Source organism: Guillardia theta, assembly GCF_000315625.1.
Source record: "Guillardia theta CCMP2712 unplaced genomic scaffold GUITHscaffold_48, whole genome shotgun sequence".
Lineage (NCBI taxonomy): Eukaryota > Cryptophyceae > Pyrenomonadales > Geminigeraceae > Guillardia > Guillardia theta.
In genome coordinates, this window is record NW_005434626.1 from 518,689 (window position 1) to 537,807 (window position 19,119).

At 51.7% G+C, this 19,119-nt stretch overlaps 4 protein-coding genes across 4 annotated transcripts in view; 2 read left to right on the forward strand and 2 right to left on the reverse strand.

Moving 5' to 3' along the window:
• Positions 1-11,390, forward strand: part of GUITHDRAFT_41190 (hypothetical protein) — a gene marked incomplete at both ends in the record, with an annotated part of 19,335 nt that extends 7,945 nt beyond the window's left edge. The window contains one exon of the mRNA XM_005830137.1: positions 11,214-11,390. Within this exon, the coding sequence (XP_005830194.1) occupies positions 11,214-11,390 (177 nt within the window). The remainder of the gene's footprint in view (positions 1-11,213) is intronic.
• Positions 11,391-11,809: 419 nt separating this feature from the next.
• Positions 11,810-13,398, reverse strand: GUITHDRAFT_110945 (hypothetical protein; the record flags this gene model as incomplete). The annotated part of the gene is made up of 4 exons (XM_005830138.1): positions 11,810-11,817; positions 11,860-12,045; positions 12,097-13,039; positions 13,303-13,398. 4 exons carry the CDS (start codon positions 13,396-13,398, stop codon positions 11,810-11,812), a joined length of 1,233 nt encoding a protein of 410 aa, XP_005830195.1.
• A 1,939-nt stretch (positions 13,399-15,337) lies between these two features.
• On the forward strand, positions 15,338-16,165 carry GUITHDRAFT_73338 (hypothetical protein; the record flags this gene model as incomplete). The annotated part of the gene is made up of 6 exons (XM_005830139.1): positions 15,338-15,422; positions 15,461-15,521; positions 15,670-15,755; positions 15,819-15,834; positions 16,004-16,022; positions 16,067-16,165. The coding sequence occupies 6 exons, from the start codon at positions 15,338-15,340 to the stop codon at positions 16,163-16,165; spliced, it is 366 nt and encodes a 121-aa protein (XP_005830196.1).
• A 1,261-nt stretch (positions 16,166-17,426) lies between these two features.
• GUITHDRAFT_110947 (hypothetical protein) lies at positions 17,427-18,680 on the reverse strand (the record flags this gene model as incomplete). Its single annotated transcript, XM_005830140.1, has 1 exon — positions 17,427-18,680. The coding sequence occupies one exon, from the start codon at positions 18,678-18,680 to the stop codon at positions 17,427-17,429; it is 1,254 nt and encodes a 417-aa protein (XP_005830197.1).
• Between the last annotated feature and the right edge of the window lie 439 nt (positions 18,681-19,119).

The window sequence follows — 19,119 nt, forward strand, 5'->3', positions numbered from 1 at the left end:
GGGAGGGAGGGGAGGGAGTAGACCTGCCACGTCGGGAGAGCTGTCTCGTGATCGAAAAGCGCGCGAACGTTCTGAGGAATCTGAATGCCCAGCAGCTTGCGAAGTTGGCCCACCAGATGTTGCATTGGGACCCTGCCACCGTCATCTGTAAGAAAAGAGGAGAAGAGGAGAAAGGGGAGAACAAAGTGACTGGGGGAGGGGAGGAGGAGGGAGGCAGGGGAGATACAAGGAAAGAAAGGAGGGAGTGTGGAGAGGAGGAGAAGTAGCGGGGAGGAGAGTCTTTCAACCATCTCTGTGGTGGAATCAAAGAACCATTCTTTGGAATTGATGAAATCATTGAGCGAGTCCGAGGTCAACACGTATGCCCCATGCGCACTGCTGTACTTTGGGGCTACAGCTAGAGACGCGAAATATAAAACCTGCAACCATAGTGAGGGGCCGAGGGTGAGGGTAAGCAGCTGGTCGGACTGTGGCAGGAGGAAGAGGTAAGGGGAAGGAGTGGGAGGAAGAAGACGAAGGAGAGAAGAGTACGGGGGAGGAGAAGAGGAGGAAGAAGGGGAGAGAAGAGTGCGGGGGAGGAGAAGAGGAGGAAGAAAGGGAGAGATAGGATTCAAGCAGAGGGAATGGCGATACCAACCTGAGATTCCACAGAGATATCGTACACATGTCTTAGTTTGCGGATGAAGGGCAGCAACCACTTCTGATTCGCACTGGCAATATCCCATGACACTGCCTCCCCCCCTCCTGCTGATCCTCCTCTTCCTCCTCCCTGCCCACTCCTCCTCGACTCTCCTGCAGCTTCCCGTGTGTGCCCGACTAGCAGTGAGATCACGATCCGAACTCGACGATCGAGCACATAGGCATGAGATCGCAGGCTGCGGCGAGGAGGACTGACCCGCTGCTGCTGCTGCTGCTCCAAACCCATCTCCTTGCTCCCTGTGCTCCCAGCTCCTCCTGCAACGACATGCACGACGGCTCTGGAGATCTTGGAGAGGTGATCCTCGAGGAGGGAGGAGGTCTCGTGGAGGAGGGGCAGAGAGAACCATCCGAAGAGTCCCGAGGAGGACATCACGAGTTCGTCTCCTACCGGCCTGTCCTTGGCATGCGCGAGGATGAAGAAGGAGAGCTCCGAGGAGTTGTTGACCTACGTGATGGAACAAGTTCAGTCCTCCCGCTCGTCCCTTCGTCGCCCTTCACCAGAGCTCGCAGTTGTTGTTCTTTCTCAAGGTCGTGTTTGCCTGCTGCTTGCAGAAGATAACCAATCATGACAACACAAGCATGGACACTTCACAACACCTTCTCCTTCGATGTTGAAAACTTTCAACACGATCGTTACCCGCAAGTGGCAAGTTCGTTGTACCTCATCAGCAACATTCTGAAACCATCCAAAGATCAGCTGCCTGCCGTCAGCTCCTCCCACCCACCTTGAGCAGCCAGGCCTCCGTCATGTCGGCTTGCGCTGAGTGTCGCTGCATGATTGCGGAGGAGAAGAAGAAGTGAAGCTTGAGGGGGGGGACGCGCTGAAAGCTTCCTTGCTTCAGGACGTCCAGGGGAAGTTCCGCCTTGTAGACCTCTGGAGACTCGTTTGAGTTGCGGGGGTAGGAGGAGAAGGAGAAGCAGGAGGAAGAACAGAAGGAAGAGAAGGATCCAGCGGAGGAGCGGATGGAAGAGGAGGAGCGGATGGTTGTGCAAGTGCTGGAGGAGGAGGAGGAGGAGGAGCAGGAGGGCGAGGAGGAAAAGGAGCAGGAGCAGGAGCAGGAGGAGCAGGAGCAGGAGCAGGAGCAGGAGCAGGAGCAGGAGCAGGAGCAGGAGCAGGAGGGCGAGGAGGAAAAGGAGCAGGAGGAGGAGAAAGATTTCACCTGTTGTCTTCCACCATACTGGGACGCCAGCCAGGACTAAGATGATGTATGTTGCGAGAACCTGCGCAGGATGAGAAAGATTGCACCTTAGAACGTTTGAAGGCACATGTAGTTTGCAAAAGGAGATATGAAAGGATTGGGGGAGGATAGGAGGAGGGGGGGGATAGGAGGAGGAGGAGGTGATGGCAGTGGTGGAGGTGGTGGAGGAGGAGGATTAGGAGGATAGGAGGAGGAGGAGGAGGAGGAGGAGGAGGAGGAGAGGAGGAGGAGGAGGAGGAGGAGGAGGGTCTTACTGTTTGTCTGCTGCTGCTCCCTCCCCTCCACCCATCGCCTTCGCCCATTCTACACCAGCTTGTTCCTTGTGCAGACCAATCAGTTTCCTCATTTGTTCCTTGTAGGGAACAATGTACCGTGCAACTCCGTAGTGGGCCAACGCCGCCGCCGTCACGGTTCGGCACGGTGCAGGCCGCGGGCCGCCCGGTCCGGGCCCGGGTCTACCGTACCGTATCGGCGGCCCGGGCCCGGGTCTACCGTACTATCGGCGAGTCACTAGGCCTACTGGGTCACGTGGTGCGGCTGACTTGTCACTAACACTCAGTGGGCCGCAGCCTTGAACCCCGGCAGGCTCAGTGTTGACTCAGCCAGTGACGGTCAGGGATCGGACATTCATGGGCCGGCCCTCTCAAAACCCTCCGAGGCTCACTGTTCAAGTAGTCACTTGCGACGCCGCCGTCAAACGCTGGAGCCTCCGACCTTTATTATCCTACAGTTACATGTGCGCTCCTCATGCCCAGTAGTACTGCATGCTGCAGATGTCTGGGAGGACGCAGATTGAACTTCCCTGCGGAATGACAGAGACGTTGACAGGGAAGTCGGGGTTGGCTTGCACGAGGCTCTCCATGGTCGTCTGCGGAAGTCGAGCTTGTCAGCGGTGCTGGCGGTTTAGGAGGAGGAGGAGAACCAAGAGGAGGAGGAGGTGTGGAGATGGTGGTAGTTTGGAGGAGGAGGAGGAGGAGAAGGAGCGTTACCTTGAATTCGACGAGCAAGTGCGACAAGTCTGTGTCAACCTGCAGGTAGAGAACTTGAAGGACCTAGTCAGTTCTACGAGATCGGCCGCATACCGAGGTACCTGGACCCAGTCGCAGTAGTGTGCCTGTAGGTAGCTCGTCGGGAACATCTTGAGGAAGAGGTGAGAACAAGCTGACAACACGTGAACATACTTGAGGAACTCCATGTGACGTCCACAAACTCTTGCCGGACACCGAGCTGAAGGAGTTCTTGTGGAAGATCGAGGTGGTTTGACGTCCAGATTTGCATCCTGAAGCAGCAGCGATGAGAAGAGCACAAAGTTGCAGCTTGCTGACCAGTCAGTCCTGAAGTCGTTTGCAATGCTCTTGAGAGTGTCTCCGCGCTTGCTGCAGTAGAAGCATCTCTCAACAACGATGAACAAACATCTGCCTCATCTGGTCAAACAGAAAACAACAAGACTCTGTCGAATCTCACCGATCGACATATGAGATTTCGTCGTTCGCTCTGATGCAAAGGTCGAATTGCTTTCCGATATCGTTGTGCTGAAAGTCCAGAGGTCAGCAGTAGAGAAAACAAAGGACAAGTTCAATCACATAGGGTGCCCAAAACAAGTCTACATACGCCCGGTTGTAATCAACGGCTAAACAAGTACAGAAAGGTCAGACAAAAACTAAGATTTTGAGGTATGCCTGTGGTTGGTTGTGCATTATCTCCTGTAGATAGTTGATATTTCCTGTATAAGAATTCAGCATCTGAAGACAATGCAATTTTGTATACCTAAGCCATGAAACAGGCGACAACGTGGCCGGAGTTGTCAAATTCGATGAAGACAAGACATTGAATTTAATCTTGAAGAAGAGTAAATTCTAACAAGTTGAATCGTGTTCAGCTCACCGGGGGGACGAACTGCCAGCAGAAAACAGATCACCATCATTCCATGTCAGCGTGAATGGTCACGACAAAATGGCAACTTGTTTGACTCACGTCAAACTTGTCCATGATCCAATATGGTGATTCGACGGCAAATCCAACCCTCCTCAAAGGACAGTTGGCGAAAAGACGCAGAGGATTTTGAGGGCATCCAGTCGTGACAGATCCAGCGCTACTGTCGCAGTTCTAGCAAGATTTAGCAGTCGAAATCAGCCCGCGTGCAACAAACGTACTAGCTTGAAGACATTTGACATCTGGGGAGGAACCACAGAAAGGTTATAATTCGCCACTTGGTACAACAGTCCATTCGTTGTTACTGCTGGTACATCAATTTCCTGTATTGATCATAGGAGCGATGAACGTACCATCCACAAAACTGGGCGCTTTCCTCCGAACTTGCACGACTAATTCAAATTTGGAACTCTGGCTTGTTGATGACGGACAAGATCCAATCTGGCTTGACAGTCAAATCAGAGTTTCAAGAAGCAAATGATGTTTGCCTGATTGCCACATGCCACCCCCTGGTCTGTAGGTTGATAATTTGCAAGGTTCGCCTGGAACGCTGGCTTAGCAAGCACAATAATATTTCAAGAAAAATCACAGGAGCTTGAGTATTGAAGAGGTAAGTTGAGGTAAATTTCTGCAGACATCAAATTCAGAATGTTAAAGATTGTAATCGTGGCTGACCTGGTCAATCTGATCTATCTTGGGAGTATAGGAGAAAGTTCTTCGATACTTGCTGCACGTTTGGTCTGGGAATCTTGACACACAAACTGGTGGCCCCAGCCATTGCTGCCCAGGAATTTCTGACGACATGAAGATCATATCATTTCTTAGCGTCATTTGAGTGCTATATCCTGGTATGTTCAAGCTCCATTCAAAGTAAATTTCCATGTCGTAAGCTGCCGGTAACCCGATGTCATTCCTGAATCCAACATTAGATTCTCGTTTGACGTCAGCAAAGCTCTGTACCCATTGCCTACATATACTTCGAACGCTTGCTCGGAAGTTGTATTTTGTATTCTACCAGATCCCTTCCTGGTATAGTAGACGCCTACATTGGGTTTGGGCACGGGATTCAAATACACACATCGTTGTGGGCCACTGCTTGAATTCTGAACAGAAATTGACAAACAAATGTATCCGTTGTCCCGCAGTGAGAATCCTGAAAGATAATCAATCATGGCTCTAGAAATTAGAACCAGAAAGACAAAGGGAATACCTTTTGAGTCGTCGATCTGTGCGGAGATAACATATCCTTTGTATCCATTGGATAAATTCTTGGAAGGAAAATTTTGTGATTGCGTTGTCGAGGTAATACAGGTCAGCCCCGCAAACAAAGTGGAATTAGGATACGAAGGAATTGGGCAGGCATAGATGACGCTCGATCCTTTGCTGACCTCAATCGACTTGGATGCCTCAACAACGACAAAGAAGCTGATCACTTCTGAATTTGCATCCAGCTTAAAGATAGTGTTGTTCGGCGGAGTCATCGCCACCAGCTGGCCGAGGTTTGACTGGCAGAAACCATCCGACTGACAAGAAGAAGCTGCAGAAGTGACCGACAAGAAGCTGACGAAGACAAGAAAGTGTAGGGTCTTCATCACTTCCGTGCTCTTACTTGCTTCCTGCCTTTCTACTCCTCCCTCCTCCCTCCGAGCCTCTTATGTACCCTCGAGCCTGACCGCTCGTCCTGACTTTCTCCTCACTGACTAGAGGAATAAGCAAGGAGATCACAGATCAGCTCACTTCTCTTCTCCTCCTTCTCAACTTCTGCATGCGAACCCCCTTCTGTTCCGCGCCATTGCCGTCTGTCCCTTCGCCTGAGACTGGCAGCTGTCAAAAATCTTGTTAATCTTCATTCAGTCCCCTTAATTTTATTAAGAATCTTAGATCATCCTCGTTAATATTTATTTAGCTTATTTTCATTCTAAGGCTAGGCTACGGTACCGTGCCGGGTACTATCAGCAGATGGCACTCGCGGCAGTCACGCGGCTGCCAGTCCGACGGTCACTCAGTGGTTTTCCGATCAAGTACTGATATATTGCAGCGGCGGCAGCCCGGGCCGGTGAACCGGGGGGGGCCGCGCCGTACTTTGAGTCATTCTCAGCGTTTACCGTAGTAGCTCCAACGGTTAACTTCGGCCAAGTTTCAAGTTGTCAGTATCAACCTTGTACGGTCCGATCCGCCGACTTGCGGGGCCCGTCACTCCCGAGTCAACGTCTTAGCCCGGCTGAAATAGCCCGGAAATGAATAGCCCGGCGTGCCGCCGCCCCGCCGGCCCGGCCGAGGCGGCCGCGCCGGGCCGCCGACGGACTCCGACTCGGCCCGAGTCGGAGTCCTAAACCCTAAACCCCGCCGAGCCGGGCCGGGCGGCGGCCGGGCGCCGGGTCCGAGAGGCACTGGCCAGTGTACTAACTTGATCACGCGGCGGAGACCATCCGATCATACCGGCGCCGATCTCTGACTCCGTCCGGCGACCGTCTCTACAGGCTACTGCCATGATCATAATACCACTGATTCTGAAATCCGTCTTATTCTTTTCAAAGTCAACAGTGTAAAATTGAAATCGGAACCCAGGAAGCAATTTTGAGGTAGGAAACGGCTAGCTCGGAGTTTGAACCCTCGCGAGCGACGCCAAAAGTCGCCATGGTGAGCTGCGAGGAGGCACCGTGACCCGCCATGGTGCGCGCGAGGGTAGTGCTCCTCCTTGCCATGGCGGCGCTAGGTGAGAGCGTGAGGGCAGGACACGAGCTGACCTGTGACTGCAGCTCGCTCGGACTATTCCACGTTGAGATACGCTAAGATCACGTGGAGGTCTTGTGCTGATGGATTCTATGACTCCCTGTTTCCCGATGCCTGCAAGGGATCCACCAGTGGGTTGAGTGTCGGGGTGACGGTGAGCGCCGCATGGGATGTTCGAGACCTGAGCAACTCGTCCATGATCCGATACGACGATGCCATGGCACAAGTGAAGCACTTCCAGGAGAATGGACCAGATCCGAAGGCGTTTGTTCGATTACTTCGAAACACCGGAGATCCAAAATATCGCGAGATTGGATACAAAACATTTGACGCCAAATCTCTTACAGGACTGGATTGTGCTGCAAGTACCGGGCTCTGTGACGATTCGAGCTATTATTTCAAGATCGACCATCTCTCACCAGATCGGAATGTGTTCTTCTGCCGCCTCTCCTTCACAGCTTCGCTTTCTACAGAAAGGACAATGCATGTGGTACTGACATGTTCTTGACTATGCTCAACAAGACAACTCTCCTTGTTTCCATTTCCTCTATGATTTCATTGTTTCTCTATGATTTCATTGTTTCCATTTCCTCTATGATTTCATGAATGCTTGTGACTCACTCTGACCTTTTTTTTCTCCAGTTGATATTTGAAGGTTGTTGCAGACTTGATCGACATCCTTACCGAAATCTGGCTAGCTCATCCAACTTTTCAATCTCTGCTACCGTCATCACTGACGGAAGTGCCCTATTGCAGACAAGATCACCGATGATCAGCACACCATATATTGTAGAGTTGAGCTCTACCAAATCTTTCGATATTCAGGCGTTTCACCCTTTGGACGAGTACAAGGACACCTTGGGTAATTTTGCGTTTGCACTGTCAACATGCTCTGAATCACTTTCATCTCTTCTGCCCTTCAGTTTATTCAAAGGTTTTGCCGATGGATGACTTCTTCATATCGAATGCTGCGCTAAAATTTGTACCTGAATTCCAACCAAATGAAATCGATCTGTGGTGGGTTGCTAGTCTTGAGGTGAAGAGTTCTGCATCGTGCGGAACACCTTCACCAGGGAGTTTGCTATGCTCAAGTGCTTCGATCACTTTCTTGATCCATTGGCATGAAAGTTCTGTACAAGGTCCGACACCAGCGACCCCAGACTCGTTTCTCAGTCCCCAGACCAACAGAAATCAATTCATCTCGATTCAATGCAACACTGAAGATTTTGAATTCTCTGGCACTAAATCCAGAGCTTTGCGGATCGGATTCAAACCTGCTGTGCCACCAGGGAAGTTCGAGTGGATCTTTCAAAACGACGACTTTCCTCGCAACCTGACCGTCTCTCCGTTGCAGCTGCAGCCTACCTATCGATACGTCGAGCTGACGTGGCGGCCGCCGTGTGAAGATCCGTCACAAGTCGGACTCTTCCTGCTCTGCTTCACAGCTCGTGACAACGGGAACACCGCTGAGCCCAGCTACGCCTCCTGCATCTACGTCAAGAGTTCACCGCCCTTGCCTAACCCCCCTCCTGAGATCTTGTATCCCCTTGAGGCCTCGTGCTCTTCCTCTGACTGTATCAGCTGTTGCGGAGAAGCTAATTGCACGCTGCCGGAAAGAACAGCATGTTGCAGGATAGAAGAGGCCATCCATGGAAAGAGATTTCAGTTTGACGTGAGGGCAACCACACAGAATTATGTACAGAGAGTCGATGTTAACTTCTCATACCCGGAACTTGCTTTGCCTCTCCTACCAACTATCCAGAAGAAGTGGGGTTGCGGGGACACTTCGTTCGATGAATGTACATCCAATCCTTTGATATCTAACAATGTAAACCTGAGAACGCTCCGTTTTCAAAACAAATCGAGTTTGATTTTCATCACAGGTGAGTGTGAGGTTCAGCTACTTGCCGAGCCCATACGCTCTTTCAGGCACCTACAAGGTTTGCTACCAAGCAGTGCAGGTTTGCTTACAGAACTCGTCGATCCAAGTCATGTGCGCTGTAGGACAAAGACCCACTTGTTGACTATGAGTTGTGGACGAGATTCTACCGGGGGAGCTACAACGTGAATGGTTGCCTTGTCTGCTTCGCACTGAGGATAGCAAGGGATCCTTTCTTCATAGAAGAAGGGTCGACTGACAACTCGAATACAATCCCGATAGCTGTAAGTTCTCTGTGGGTCGGAGAAGGCATGACAGGTATCTGCAGGTAGGAAGGACCCTTCAAATCAAACTCCTCGCCACTTACGATACAGGAGGACTGACTGCAAGTCTGGACATTGTCCCCTTATCAGAACCTGGTCTTCCGAGTGGAGGGAATTTATCTCTGACCGAAGTAAGTCTTCATCTTGCTCTTATCAGTGATGTTCAACAACTTTACAGCCGGTGAGCATACCTGGATCAGCATTACCCATTGCGTTTCAGCGCTTCTTCAACTTCACGCCTCATGTTGGTCCATGCTTTTGGTAAGATTTCTCTCTGAAGTTGATGCAGGTCGGGCAACAGGCGCAGACATTCTCTGTGTGTTTCGCAGCAAAGAGAATAAATGTCGCCCTGCAAACTCAATTCAACAGGTGCTACGACATTCAAGTTTACGTGGCAGTCGTCTTCTGGAAAGTAGAAAAGGTGCTTGGCTTGACATGTTGCTAAGCAAAGTCAAGTTGATGAGCAGGTGGGGTCAGGGAAACTGATCGAAATGAGAAACCTTGAGGATACTGTTACGGTCGGCTGTCCTGTATCATACTACTTGTATGCCAAATCTCCCCTGTACAACATAGGGCTAGATCCGGATTTCAACTCCACCTGCGACGGGTGCACCGCAGATGGGTCATTGGTGATTCCATTGTGCTCGAGCGAGCCGAGCTTGACCTGCTGCGGCAATGGTAAGTGTGATGGGCACGAGACGGGGATCAGCTGCCCAACTGACTGCAAGAACGACAACTTCGAGCTCCAGCAGCTTGTTGTGGGAAGCTCTGATAACGAGTACACCAGCTCCTTTCAATACTCATGGACTCCAAAGGATGACATGAAAGGACGGAGAGTTTACTCTTGCTTCCGGGCAAGGGATGCAGTGAGCGGAACAGGGGCGATCTTGCAGAGGCGCACTGCCTCCATTGCTCCTTCCTTCTGCTTCATCTTTGATGTGGACAAGTGCAGCTTCTGCTTGAGCAGTGGCGCAACCTTCGAGCGGATCGCCCGCTCCTACCTCTTCAACCACGACTGGCTGGCGCTGTACAACAACAACCCTAACATCAGAAACCCGGACTCGATCCCAGCTGGGACTCGGCTTGTCATCGGTCCGATCTACACGGTGAAGCGTGGAGACACAGTAATGAGTATCGCAGGTGAGGCTGATGTGACAACTTGTCTGCCTAGTGACAACAGATGTCCAGCCTGGGCCAAGACGACAGTGAAGAACATTCTAGTGCATAACCCCGGCGTGGGGGATCCTGCCTTGCTGGCCCCGGGCTCCTCCATCTGCGTTTCGATCTGCAATCAGGCGACATACCAATGGTAGGGAACAAGAGCCCGAGGACTTGTACCAATCTTGTGTGAACAGATCAGATTTCTAGAACAAGAGTCTCATGTTTGTTGAAGAATTCATCTAAGGCTTGTCGTCATTAGACCTACAAATCTCTAGGGCTGGATCTCTCGCGGCCTCAGACTGCTGATCTAGAGATTCTGATCAAGTCAAGTTGAGAGGCAGTGCTGGCATTCAAGTAGAGGAGAACTGCTACGATGATCATCGGCCGTGAAACTTTTGAAAGATGGCACCGAGGAGGCGACAATCAGTTGAATCTCGCCGGCATGTAGCGGCCCGGCCTGTTGTTATGAACTTCGGAATATCTGAGAGACTTCAAACTCAGTCCCGGGAGTCCGGCGGAGGCTTTCTCTCTGTCTACTAGGCTAAAAAAGACAAAAAACACAAGATAAAAAAAGGTCAACTTATCCAAACCCACCCCCCTGTAGCAAAAGTTTCTTTGGTAGAAAGAAGGGGTACTAGGGTAGGGTACCACTTTTGAACATCCGAGGACACAAGGGGTACCGCAGGGAGATAGAGGGGGTACCAGAGGGAGATAGGGGTACCAGTACCTACCCTTGCGGGTATGAAAGATGGGGTACTGCTTCCTCCGATCCCGACCCTCGGAGGTTCCGGATGTCAGAGGAGGAAGCAGGGGCAGTAGGAGAGGGAGGAGCAGCAGCAGGAGAAGGAGGAGCAGGATCAGGAGCAACAGGAGGAGCAGGAGCAGGAGGAGCATGAATAATGGACAACGAGATCGAGGAGGTGGGCGAAATAGGAGGGGCAGCAAAGCGATTTTAGAAAGTAAATCATCTATGAGAGGAAGGAGCAAGTCGTAGATAAGGAGGAGGAAGTTGAGCTACTATCGGTCTACTATCTGATACCTTAGAGAGCGACTTTATCCCGCGGCTGAAGGGCTAGACAGGTACACGAGGCTCTCCACCAAGGCGCTCTGTAACCTATGACTGATGGGGGCAAGGATTTCTGGTCATGGCTGGACCCCTTTCAATGCTGCCCGGCGGTAGAGCAGAGTCATGAACACAAGAGCGAGATGAAAACCATCCTGTATGAAGTCAACGAGGCCCTGGGCAGCGACCTTCATAGACATGCAGCGCTAGGAGACAGTGAGCAGATAAGGTACCTCGTGATCTGTGAGGGGCGAGACGTCAACAGCCCGGATCGCTACGGAAGAACACCATTGATGCATGCATGTCGCTATGGGAGGAAGGAAGCAGCTCATACTCTCGTGATGGTTGGAGCGAGGATAGAGACCGAGGACATCTTTGGAGCCACTGCCATGAACTTCGCCATGAATGCTCACCAGGTCGTTATGGTGCTACTCAAGATAGAGAATGCTGACCATGTATGTGATACCAGAAACAAATCTACGACATGCTCTCTTACGAGCTACAAAGCAGGGGAGAAGGAAACGTAATCAAGCCCCTCTATCGAGTGTCTGTTGTTTCCATGTGAATCATGGTAAGAAGCTCGATAACTCTCACTAGCACCCTTGTTTCTTCTATGCTGATCCTAAGTCTCGTTTCATATTTGAGTCGCTTGCGGGAGACGGTCTTGATAGATGCTCTTGTCTCTTCTTCTTCGTGCGCTTTCTTCTGTTCTAAGTTTTGTTGGCTGCGAGAGCCATATAGAAATTGTTTTAGTACAACACATGTCATGATCTGATTACTTCGGAAGTCTATAGTAGTTAAACACTTATATACACGTTGATCACTTGCCTGATACATCCACAGAGAGTCCAATTCAACTCAGGAGGTGACCTTCTTGCGTAGATTGCACGTAGGTATCAAACATCGCATTTCGGTCTTTCTTCTTGCCAAGGACGCAGAGATCTCGATCTGAGTCTAGGTCTTGATTCTGAGCTTTCTTCTTCGGAAGTCGGGGTCCCTTCAGATTTATGCACCCTCTCCGTTTTCCAAATTCATGCTTCGAAACAAGTCCCGGATCTGGGTAACAAGTTATTCAAAGTGAAAAGTATGACTGAATGCTCATAACACCTGGGAAAGATATTCTGTTGATGATCTGCTTCCTCGTTAGAATAGTATTGTAAGGATACTTCACTTGAACTCTCTCGCTTTCTGGCAACCTGGGGGTGTTGATCTTGTTCCAGATTCTCCCACTCAGGTACTCACTCCGGTCAATCATGGAAGGGCTTATCTTGCTGGGCTTGTTGTCCGAAGCAACCCACTCACTTCGGATGGGATCGTACGTCCACCCTCGAGACTGTTTCCAGGGCAACGGACCAGGATTGGAAATCCGGAGAGCAGCCTGGGCTGAACTGATCCAATGTCTATCAATCCATCGATTCGGATCAGAAATGACAGCAGCTGGTGCAGTTGAAGGAAGCTGATGAGGCTCAGGAGCGTGAAACTTGCTGACCTTGCTCGTCTTAGAATGTGCAGTCATCCTGGTTGTGACTGCACGCTTTACGAGTACCTCCTCCCCACCACGCACAACGTAGGGGTGAGAAAACAAGGACAAGTGTTTCGTCCTCTCGTTCATCTCCGACTGCTTTCTCAGCTTCTGATCGAACTCTTCACGGCTGTCTGCGTCAAACGCAAGGTAGTCCTCCAAGGAGAAGGGAAGGAGGTCCCTTTCTTCAACTCCCACATTCGTGTCGGATTTTTGCCTGCTTTCAAGAGGCTGTTCAGAATCCTCAATTGTTCTCGAGGCATCCTTGAGTCTGTTCACTTGCTGCTGCGCGCGCCTGGAAGCTTGCTGCCGTTGACCACTCCTCCCTTCCTCCTCCATACTTCGTCCTCGACCTCCAGCATCGAGGTAGTCATATCCTTGGTAGAACAGTCTCTCAGCAAGGGAAAAGCTCTCTTGGGAGTGAAAGGCAGCAGGGGCAGTCCTGGAAGTCCGCAGAACGTCATCGTCCTCAATGGACTTGGTTGGACTTCCTTCAGATCTGCTGATGCGGAGCAGACCCCTGAGAACCTGATGACGTAAGAAGATGTAAGGGGAGGACAATCACAAACTTAAGGAGTGGAGAGGACTCGCAAACACTCGTCGGCAGGATAGGGCGAAAATGGGAGAGCAGGAGAGGAGACAATTCAAAGGATCGGAGAGCAGAAGAGGAAGAAACTCATTGAAAAAATGGAAACGCGAGGTCAGATAGTAGCGGTGGGAACGAGGTACGAGAGGAAGAGGAGCAGGAGGAGGACGAGAGGATGGCAACACAGGCAGCAGAGAGGGATGACCTGTCTTGTTATGCCTTCATCCTCCTCCTTCTCATCTTCCTCATTCCGCAAGCTGGCCGATCGTCGTTCTTTCACGTTCGCCTTTCTCGCACCCATACTAAGATACTGAATCTTCCTGGTCCCATCTACCCCCTACCCTCACGTAACTTTTTGGGACCCTACCCGGATCAATCCTCCATTTTACCAGAGTACCCCTGCATAATAGTGTTCCTGCATTGTAAATTAACCCCTACTTATCGAGCCCTACATACTGTACACCCCATGTAACACACCCTACCCCTCTTTCTCCCTGACTTTGGCCGTTACACGACAGTTATAAACTCAGCGGTTTGTCTTTGACTTCCTTTGTCAAATCGATTTTGACTCGCCTGCTTGCGTTGAATGGTGAGGGGGGTGGTATAAGGGGGGTAGGGTTATCAACATACCGGTACTTTAATATGGAAATAGAGGGGTACATCACATATTAGCAATACATTCGGGTAAATGGGGTGGTACTGGCGGGTCATCAGAGTTTTCAAGAGCGGCATGGCAGGAGAGAGGGAGGAAGGAAGAGGAGAGGAAAGGGAGGAAGAGAGAGGGAGAGAGGAGGAAGAGAAATAAAAGGAGGAAATTAGGAGCGAGATGTTGCAGTAGGGACTAGGAGAAAGGAACAATATTTTGGATGTCGATCAATTGATGTTTTGATGTTGGAACGTTCAAATGTCCATGAGGACTATAGCTGGATAGTTGTTGAAGAATAGTTTGGGGGCCCCGATAGTGTCATAACGAAGTATGTCAACTCCTCAAATTGAAGCTACTGAGCCAGCAGGTCGTCGTTGCCCGTCGCCCCGATAGAGCAGGGAAAAGAACAAGGTTTTGAGATGCGGAAGGAAAGCAGGAAGCGGAAGAACAACCGAGTGAAGGAGCAATGCATCCTCGAAGCATCATCAAACAACGTGACGACAGAAGAAGTGTGGAGGTCACTGCACAAGTCTGAGCTGGAGCTGCTGAAGTATGATTCCTTGAAGTACCTCTGGTAACGTTTGCAGTTCGAAACGCCTTATGCTCACTTGACTCGCAGCTCGAAGCTCGGCAGGAGTCTCTCCTCAAAGAAGTCTGAGATGATTCAGAGGCTGATCGTGACGAATCAGAAAGGAGGAGACGAGATGCCGGTGTGCGTCGGTGATCTGCGTCCTGTTGACGCGTCGCACTTGCTAAAGATGGGGAAATATGTTAGTGGTGATGGAGCGGAGAGCAGTGAAGACAAGGAAGAGGACGAGTGGGAGGATGCGGAAAGAAATGAAACCATCCTCAAGAAGTTGAACGCTCGGGAGCCAGTCACTGAGCGAAGAAGCCCAAGGTACTCGAACAAGCCGTCCGACCTGTCGTCCTACCTTCCACCAAAGAAGAGAAAATGTGTCTCGCACAAACATGATGAAGGACAGGGAGGAAAGGTCGATCCTGAAGATTCCCTACCGGATGAAGAAGAGGATAAGAGTGTAGAAGACACAAGAAAGTCAGAGGCAGAGGCAGCAACCAAGTTGACCCCTAGTGTCATGGGAAGCGCAGGAGGCGGTGGGAAGCATTCGACATGCTGGGCAGTTCAGGCGCTCTCATCAGATCAGCATCAGGTCAACGAGAGCATTGAGAGCAAGAAACGAACTTCAGAGAGAGGAGACGAGGAGGGTGGAAGGTCAGGCACTTGTTTCCTTTCTTTTGAAGATGCTGATCCTTCCACAGTCATCGAGCAGGGAGAGGGGAGGAGGAGCCGACGATTTCGTTCAGATCGAGAAACGTAACTGACATTCTCACAAGCATGAAGCAGGATGGTAATCAGAGGATTCGCCTCTGCGATTGACAACCCTTTGACCCCTGTTTGCTTCAGGGGGATCAGACTCGATCCTGGCTAACAACACGCTACTTCTTCCTCCCAAACTTGACCTGATGCTCTTACCGGGCATGGGAGGGATTGTTTCATCTCCTGTTGCTCATCTTTCATCGGAGAGTGACAAGTAAGTCCGATGCTGCATGCACTCCGTGACTTTTTTTTTTGACGATGGGCAGGTTGAAAGACAAGTCAGTGTGCCGAGGTTGGACGGAAGAAGAAGACAACTTGATTCGGTCGCTGGTCGAGAAATATGGTGAAGTGATTCATATGATGTGCAAGAATGACGTTGAGAAGGTACATCATGGAAGGAAGTTGCGGAGTATATTCCAAGAAGGACCGGGAAACAGATCAGGTGAGATGAGATATGATCAATATGTGTTGGTGTTTCTGATCCGGCCATGCGATGTGTTGGTTATCATAAAGATGATGACGATGACGATGATGATGATGATGATGAGGAGGAGGAGGATTGAAGAAATCAATGATTCTGCAAACTACAGGGAAAGATGGCACAACATGCTGGATCCGAACATTAAGAAGTCATCATGGACAAGAGAGGAAGAAGTAATTCTCTTCCATGCCCATGGTAATAGTGCTATAAATCCTCGACGTTGGTGTTGACGCCTCTTTGTTTCTCTCTCACAATCAGCCGTCTACGGCAATCGGTGAGTCAAGCTCTGACTCCCTCGTCGAATCGCTGACCCTTCTTCTTGCTCTTCTTGTGCTTGCTGATCTTTGATATCCATGTCCTCCCTCCTACCTCCTGCTACCTCTCCTCCTCCCACCTGCTTGCCCTTCCTCCTCCTCCTCCTACCTCCTGCCTCCTGACATCAGATGGGCTGAGATCGCCAAGGTAATGCAAATGATCTCCCCCCCTTCCCTGACCTGCTCCTGCAGCTGCTGCCAGGCAGGACGGACAATGCTGTCAAGAACCACTTCAACAGGTCTCTCCTTCCTCATCGCTCTCCTCCCTTGATGGTCCAGCCAGCGGGATGAAGAAGAAGGTCAGGAGGCTGAGCTCTTCCTCGTCCCTGTGCGATGGCAAGGAGGACCTTGCCAAGGATGCGGCCTTGTCCAGGCCTCTCAGCATCCACGACACAGCAGCCATGAGGAAGAGGGTAGCATCAACACCCTCCCCTCTTCACCCCCCCCTGCTCCTTCCTCCTTCCTCCTGCCGCCCCATGCCCGCCGCTTCATCATCCTATTCCTGCCGTCACCTCCTCACTGCTGCCTTCACTTCCTAACTTCTTTTTATCCATCCTCGCTCACTCCCCCACTCCTGTCTTGTGCTCCCTCCCCCTCCCCCTCCCCACCCCTTCTGCCGCTCCTCTTGACATCACCCGCAGGTAGAGGAACAGGTGGAGCAGGAGCTGGGCATTCCAATGGCTGAGGTTCAGGTGAGGAAGATGCTGTTCCCTCCCCACCTGACATTCACCTGTTAGGATACTCTGCAAGATCAGCTTCGGTTCGAGAAGGTTGTCTGACTCGATTCTCCCCCTCAAACTTTTCATTCACATGCCTAACAGGAAGCTAATATGCCCCTCGTGAGACCCAGCAGCCGCGGGTTCGTTCCTCCTCCTCCTCCTCCTCCTCCTCCTCCTCCTTCCTCCTCTCGATCCTTCTCCTGCACCTGCCCTTCCCCCCTGCTCCTTCGCCTTTGCTTTCTCAACGTTTCTCGGCAGATCGTTCGCTGTTTCCCCATGTCCGCTCGTCCATCAGGTATCCAAGTTGCCTCCACACTAGCCTTTTCGCTCTCGTTTCCTCGCCGTGTCTTCGCATGTTCTTCTCTGCTTTTCGTTTGCTTCCTTAACACTTCTGCATTACAGACCACAGAAGCCTCAGGACAGGGTGAAGTCTTGACTCCTCCTCCTCCTCCTCCTCCTCCCCTTCCATCGGTCTCTCCCCTCCCTCTCCGGTCCTCCTCCCTCCTTCCCCCTCTAACGTGCTCCCCCTTATTCCTCCCCCTCACATGATGCCCTTTAGCTTCCAGCGTTGCCCCCCGCCTATCAAGCTCTCCTCCAGCCGTTCCACCCTCTTCCAGCCACCAAGACAAGGTCAAATCTCCTCCGGCTTCCTCCTCGGCATTCGTGAGTGAAAAATCTTGTCAAAATCGTCAAACTGACGCTAACGGCAGCGAGTTTCACTGCCTCCTGTCCTCCCTTCCATCCAGCTAGCGGCCATCCCGTCCACCCACTCTGTCCTACACTGAGTTTCTATCCCAGCCTGTGCTCAAGAACGGGCAGCAGGGAAGTATAGTCTACCCAGCCCGCAGCTCGTTCATTCGGAAGCCTTTCATGCGCAGGATGCGCTTGAGGTTCGGCCCGTCGACGTGCGGCGTCTGCTCGAGCATGCGCATGTTCCCGATCTTCCTGTGATGACAGAGATACTCTCTAAGGCAGAAGTGCTGAGGCCTGTTGATCGTCATAAACCCGCCGCTGCTCTCTGCCCCCGTTCCGAGCCCCCTGCATCCTCTCACATGCTCTCCTTCGTTGCTCCCCGCCATGTTGAACGACTTCTTCTCTGCAGCGCGGCACACCTTCTCCCATCCCTCTCCCAGAATTTCTCTCCCGTATCCCAGCAGGCAAGCCCACGTCCTGGTCTCGTTCCTAACCCACTCCAGCAGCTTCGGGCTGAAGAGCTGCGGCAAGATGAGCTCCTTCCCCAGCTGCTCCTCCTCCCTCCCTGGCAAGCTCGAGAGACAGGCAGCGTGCGAGCCTTTCAGGCCGCACGCGTTGGCCCCAGCAAAGGCGACGATCTCATCCACCACCTGCTCCCTGCGCGAGCCCAGCAAGTCCTCGAGCCGCACAACGAGCACAGGAATCTCGGAGCTCCTGTGCTTCAGCCAGTAGTCGTGGAAGCCCTTCCACACCTGGAGCTCGTGCTTCACGAAGCTCTCCCACACGTTGCGCCAGCGCTTGTAGACGAACTTGGGCAGAGTTTGGTTCTGCGCTCCGGTTGCCATGGTGTTGAACCACGTGACAAGAACATGCAGCGGGTTCCTCACCAGCACGACAGCCCTACGAGCCGAGAACGAGGGAGCCGGGCGGTCGGGCCAGTGAGTCTGTACGAACCAAACGGCATCGTGATGGGTTCCTTCACCAGCAAGCTTCTTCCTGTCGTACTCCTTGACATCACTCCCCGTCCACACCCCTGTCGACTTCTCGATCAGAGTCCGGGCGATGAAACTGCCGGACGAAGGGAAGCTGGCGAGAGCAACATGCCCTCCGAGATGCTGGAGCTCATTCTTCTCCAGGAATCTCTTCCTTGTTGCCGAGTTTCGAATCAGCTTGCAATGGATCGCAGAGCTGTTCTTGGATTCTATCACATGTGGCTTCAACTTGGCGATGTGCATCCTGTGTACCTCATGCTTGATCGCGGTGGACACCGCTCTTGTGGATGATCTCGTGGAGCGGGAGAAGCCATGCCAGCCTTTCTCTCTCTTGAGCACAAGAATCGTCTTGTCGTGCCCTCCATGAGCGCGGGAAACATTCGCATGAGTTGCAAGGAGCATGGTCTTGGAATTGACGCGTTCATGAGCAATGCTTGACGACAGGAGGATCAAGATCGCAAGAGGAGCGCATAGGCAGAGGATGCAGTGGTATGTAGGAAGATATCTCAGCATGAGGATGATGATCCTTCTACACGGCATGGTTGCAACGACACAACGCTTTCATCTGACATGTCCGCACATTGTTAGCCTCCTAGCAGCTCCATGAAGACAAACGCTTTTCTGATGCTTCACAAGAAGATATCTCCGTACTTCTCAACCTGGTGGGAAAACATATGAGACTGCTATACACAAAGTTCAGAATTCATCTTTCATTCCGTCCCTTCACTAGGTGCTCCCCCACTCTCCCCCACTTTCTTCCTCCTTCCTCATCCACCCTCCCTCTAGCTCTCGCTCCCTGCCTCAACTCTTCCTGCCATCTTGTCCTCACAATTGCCCCCCC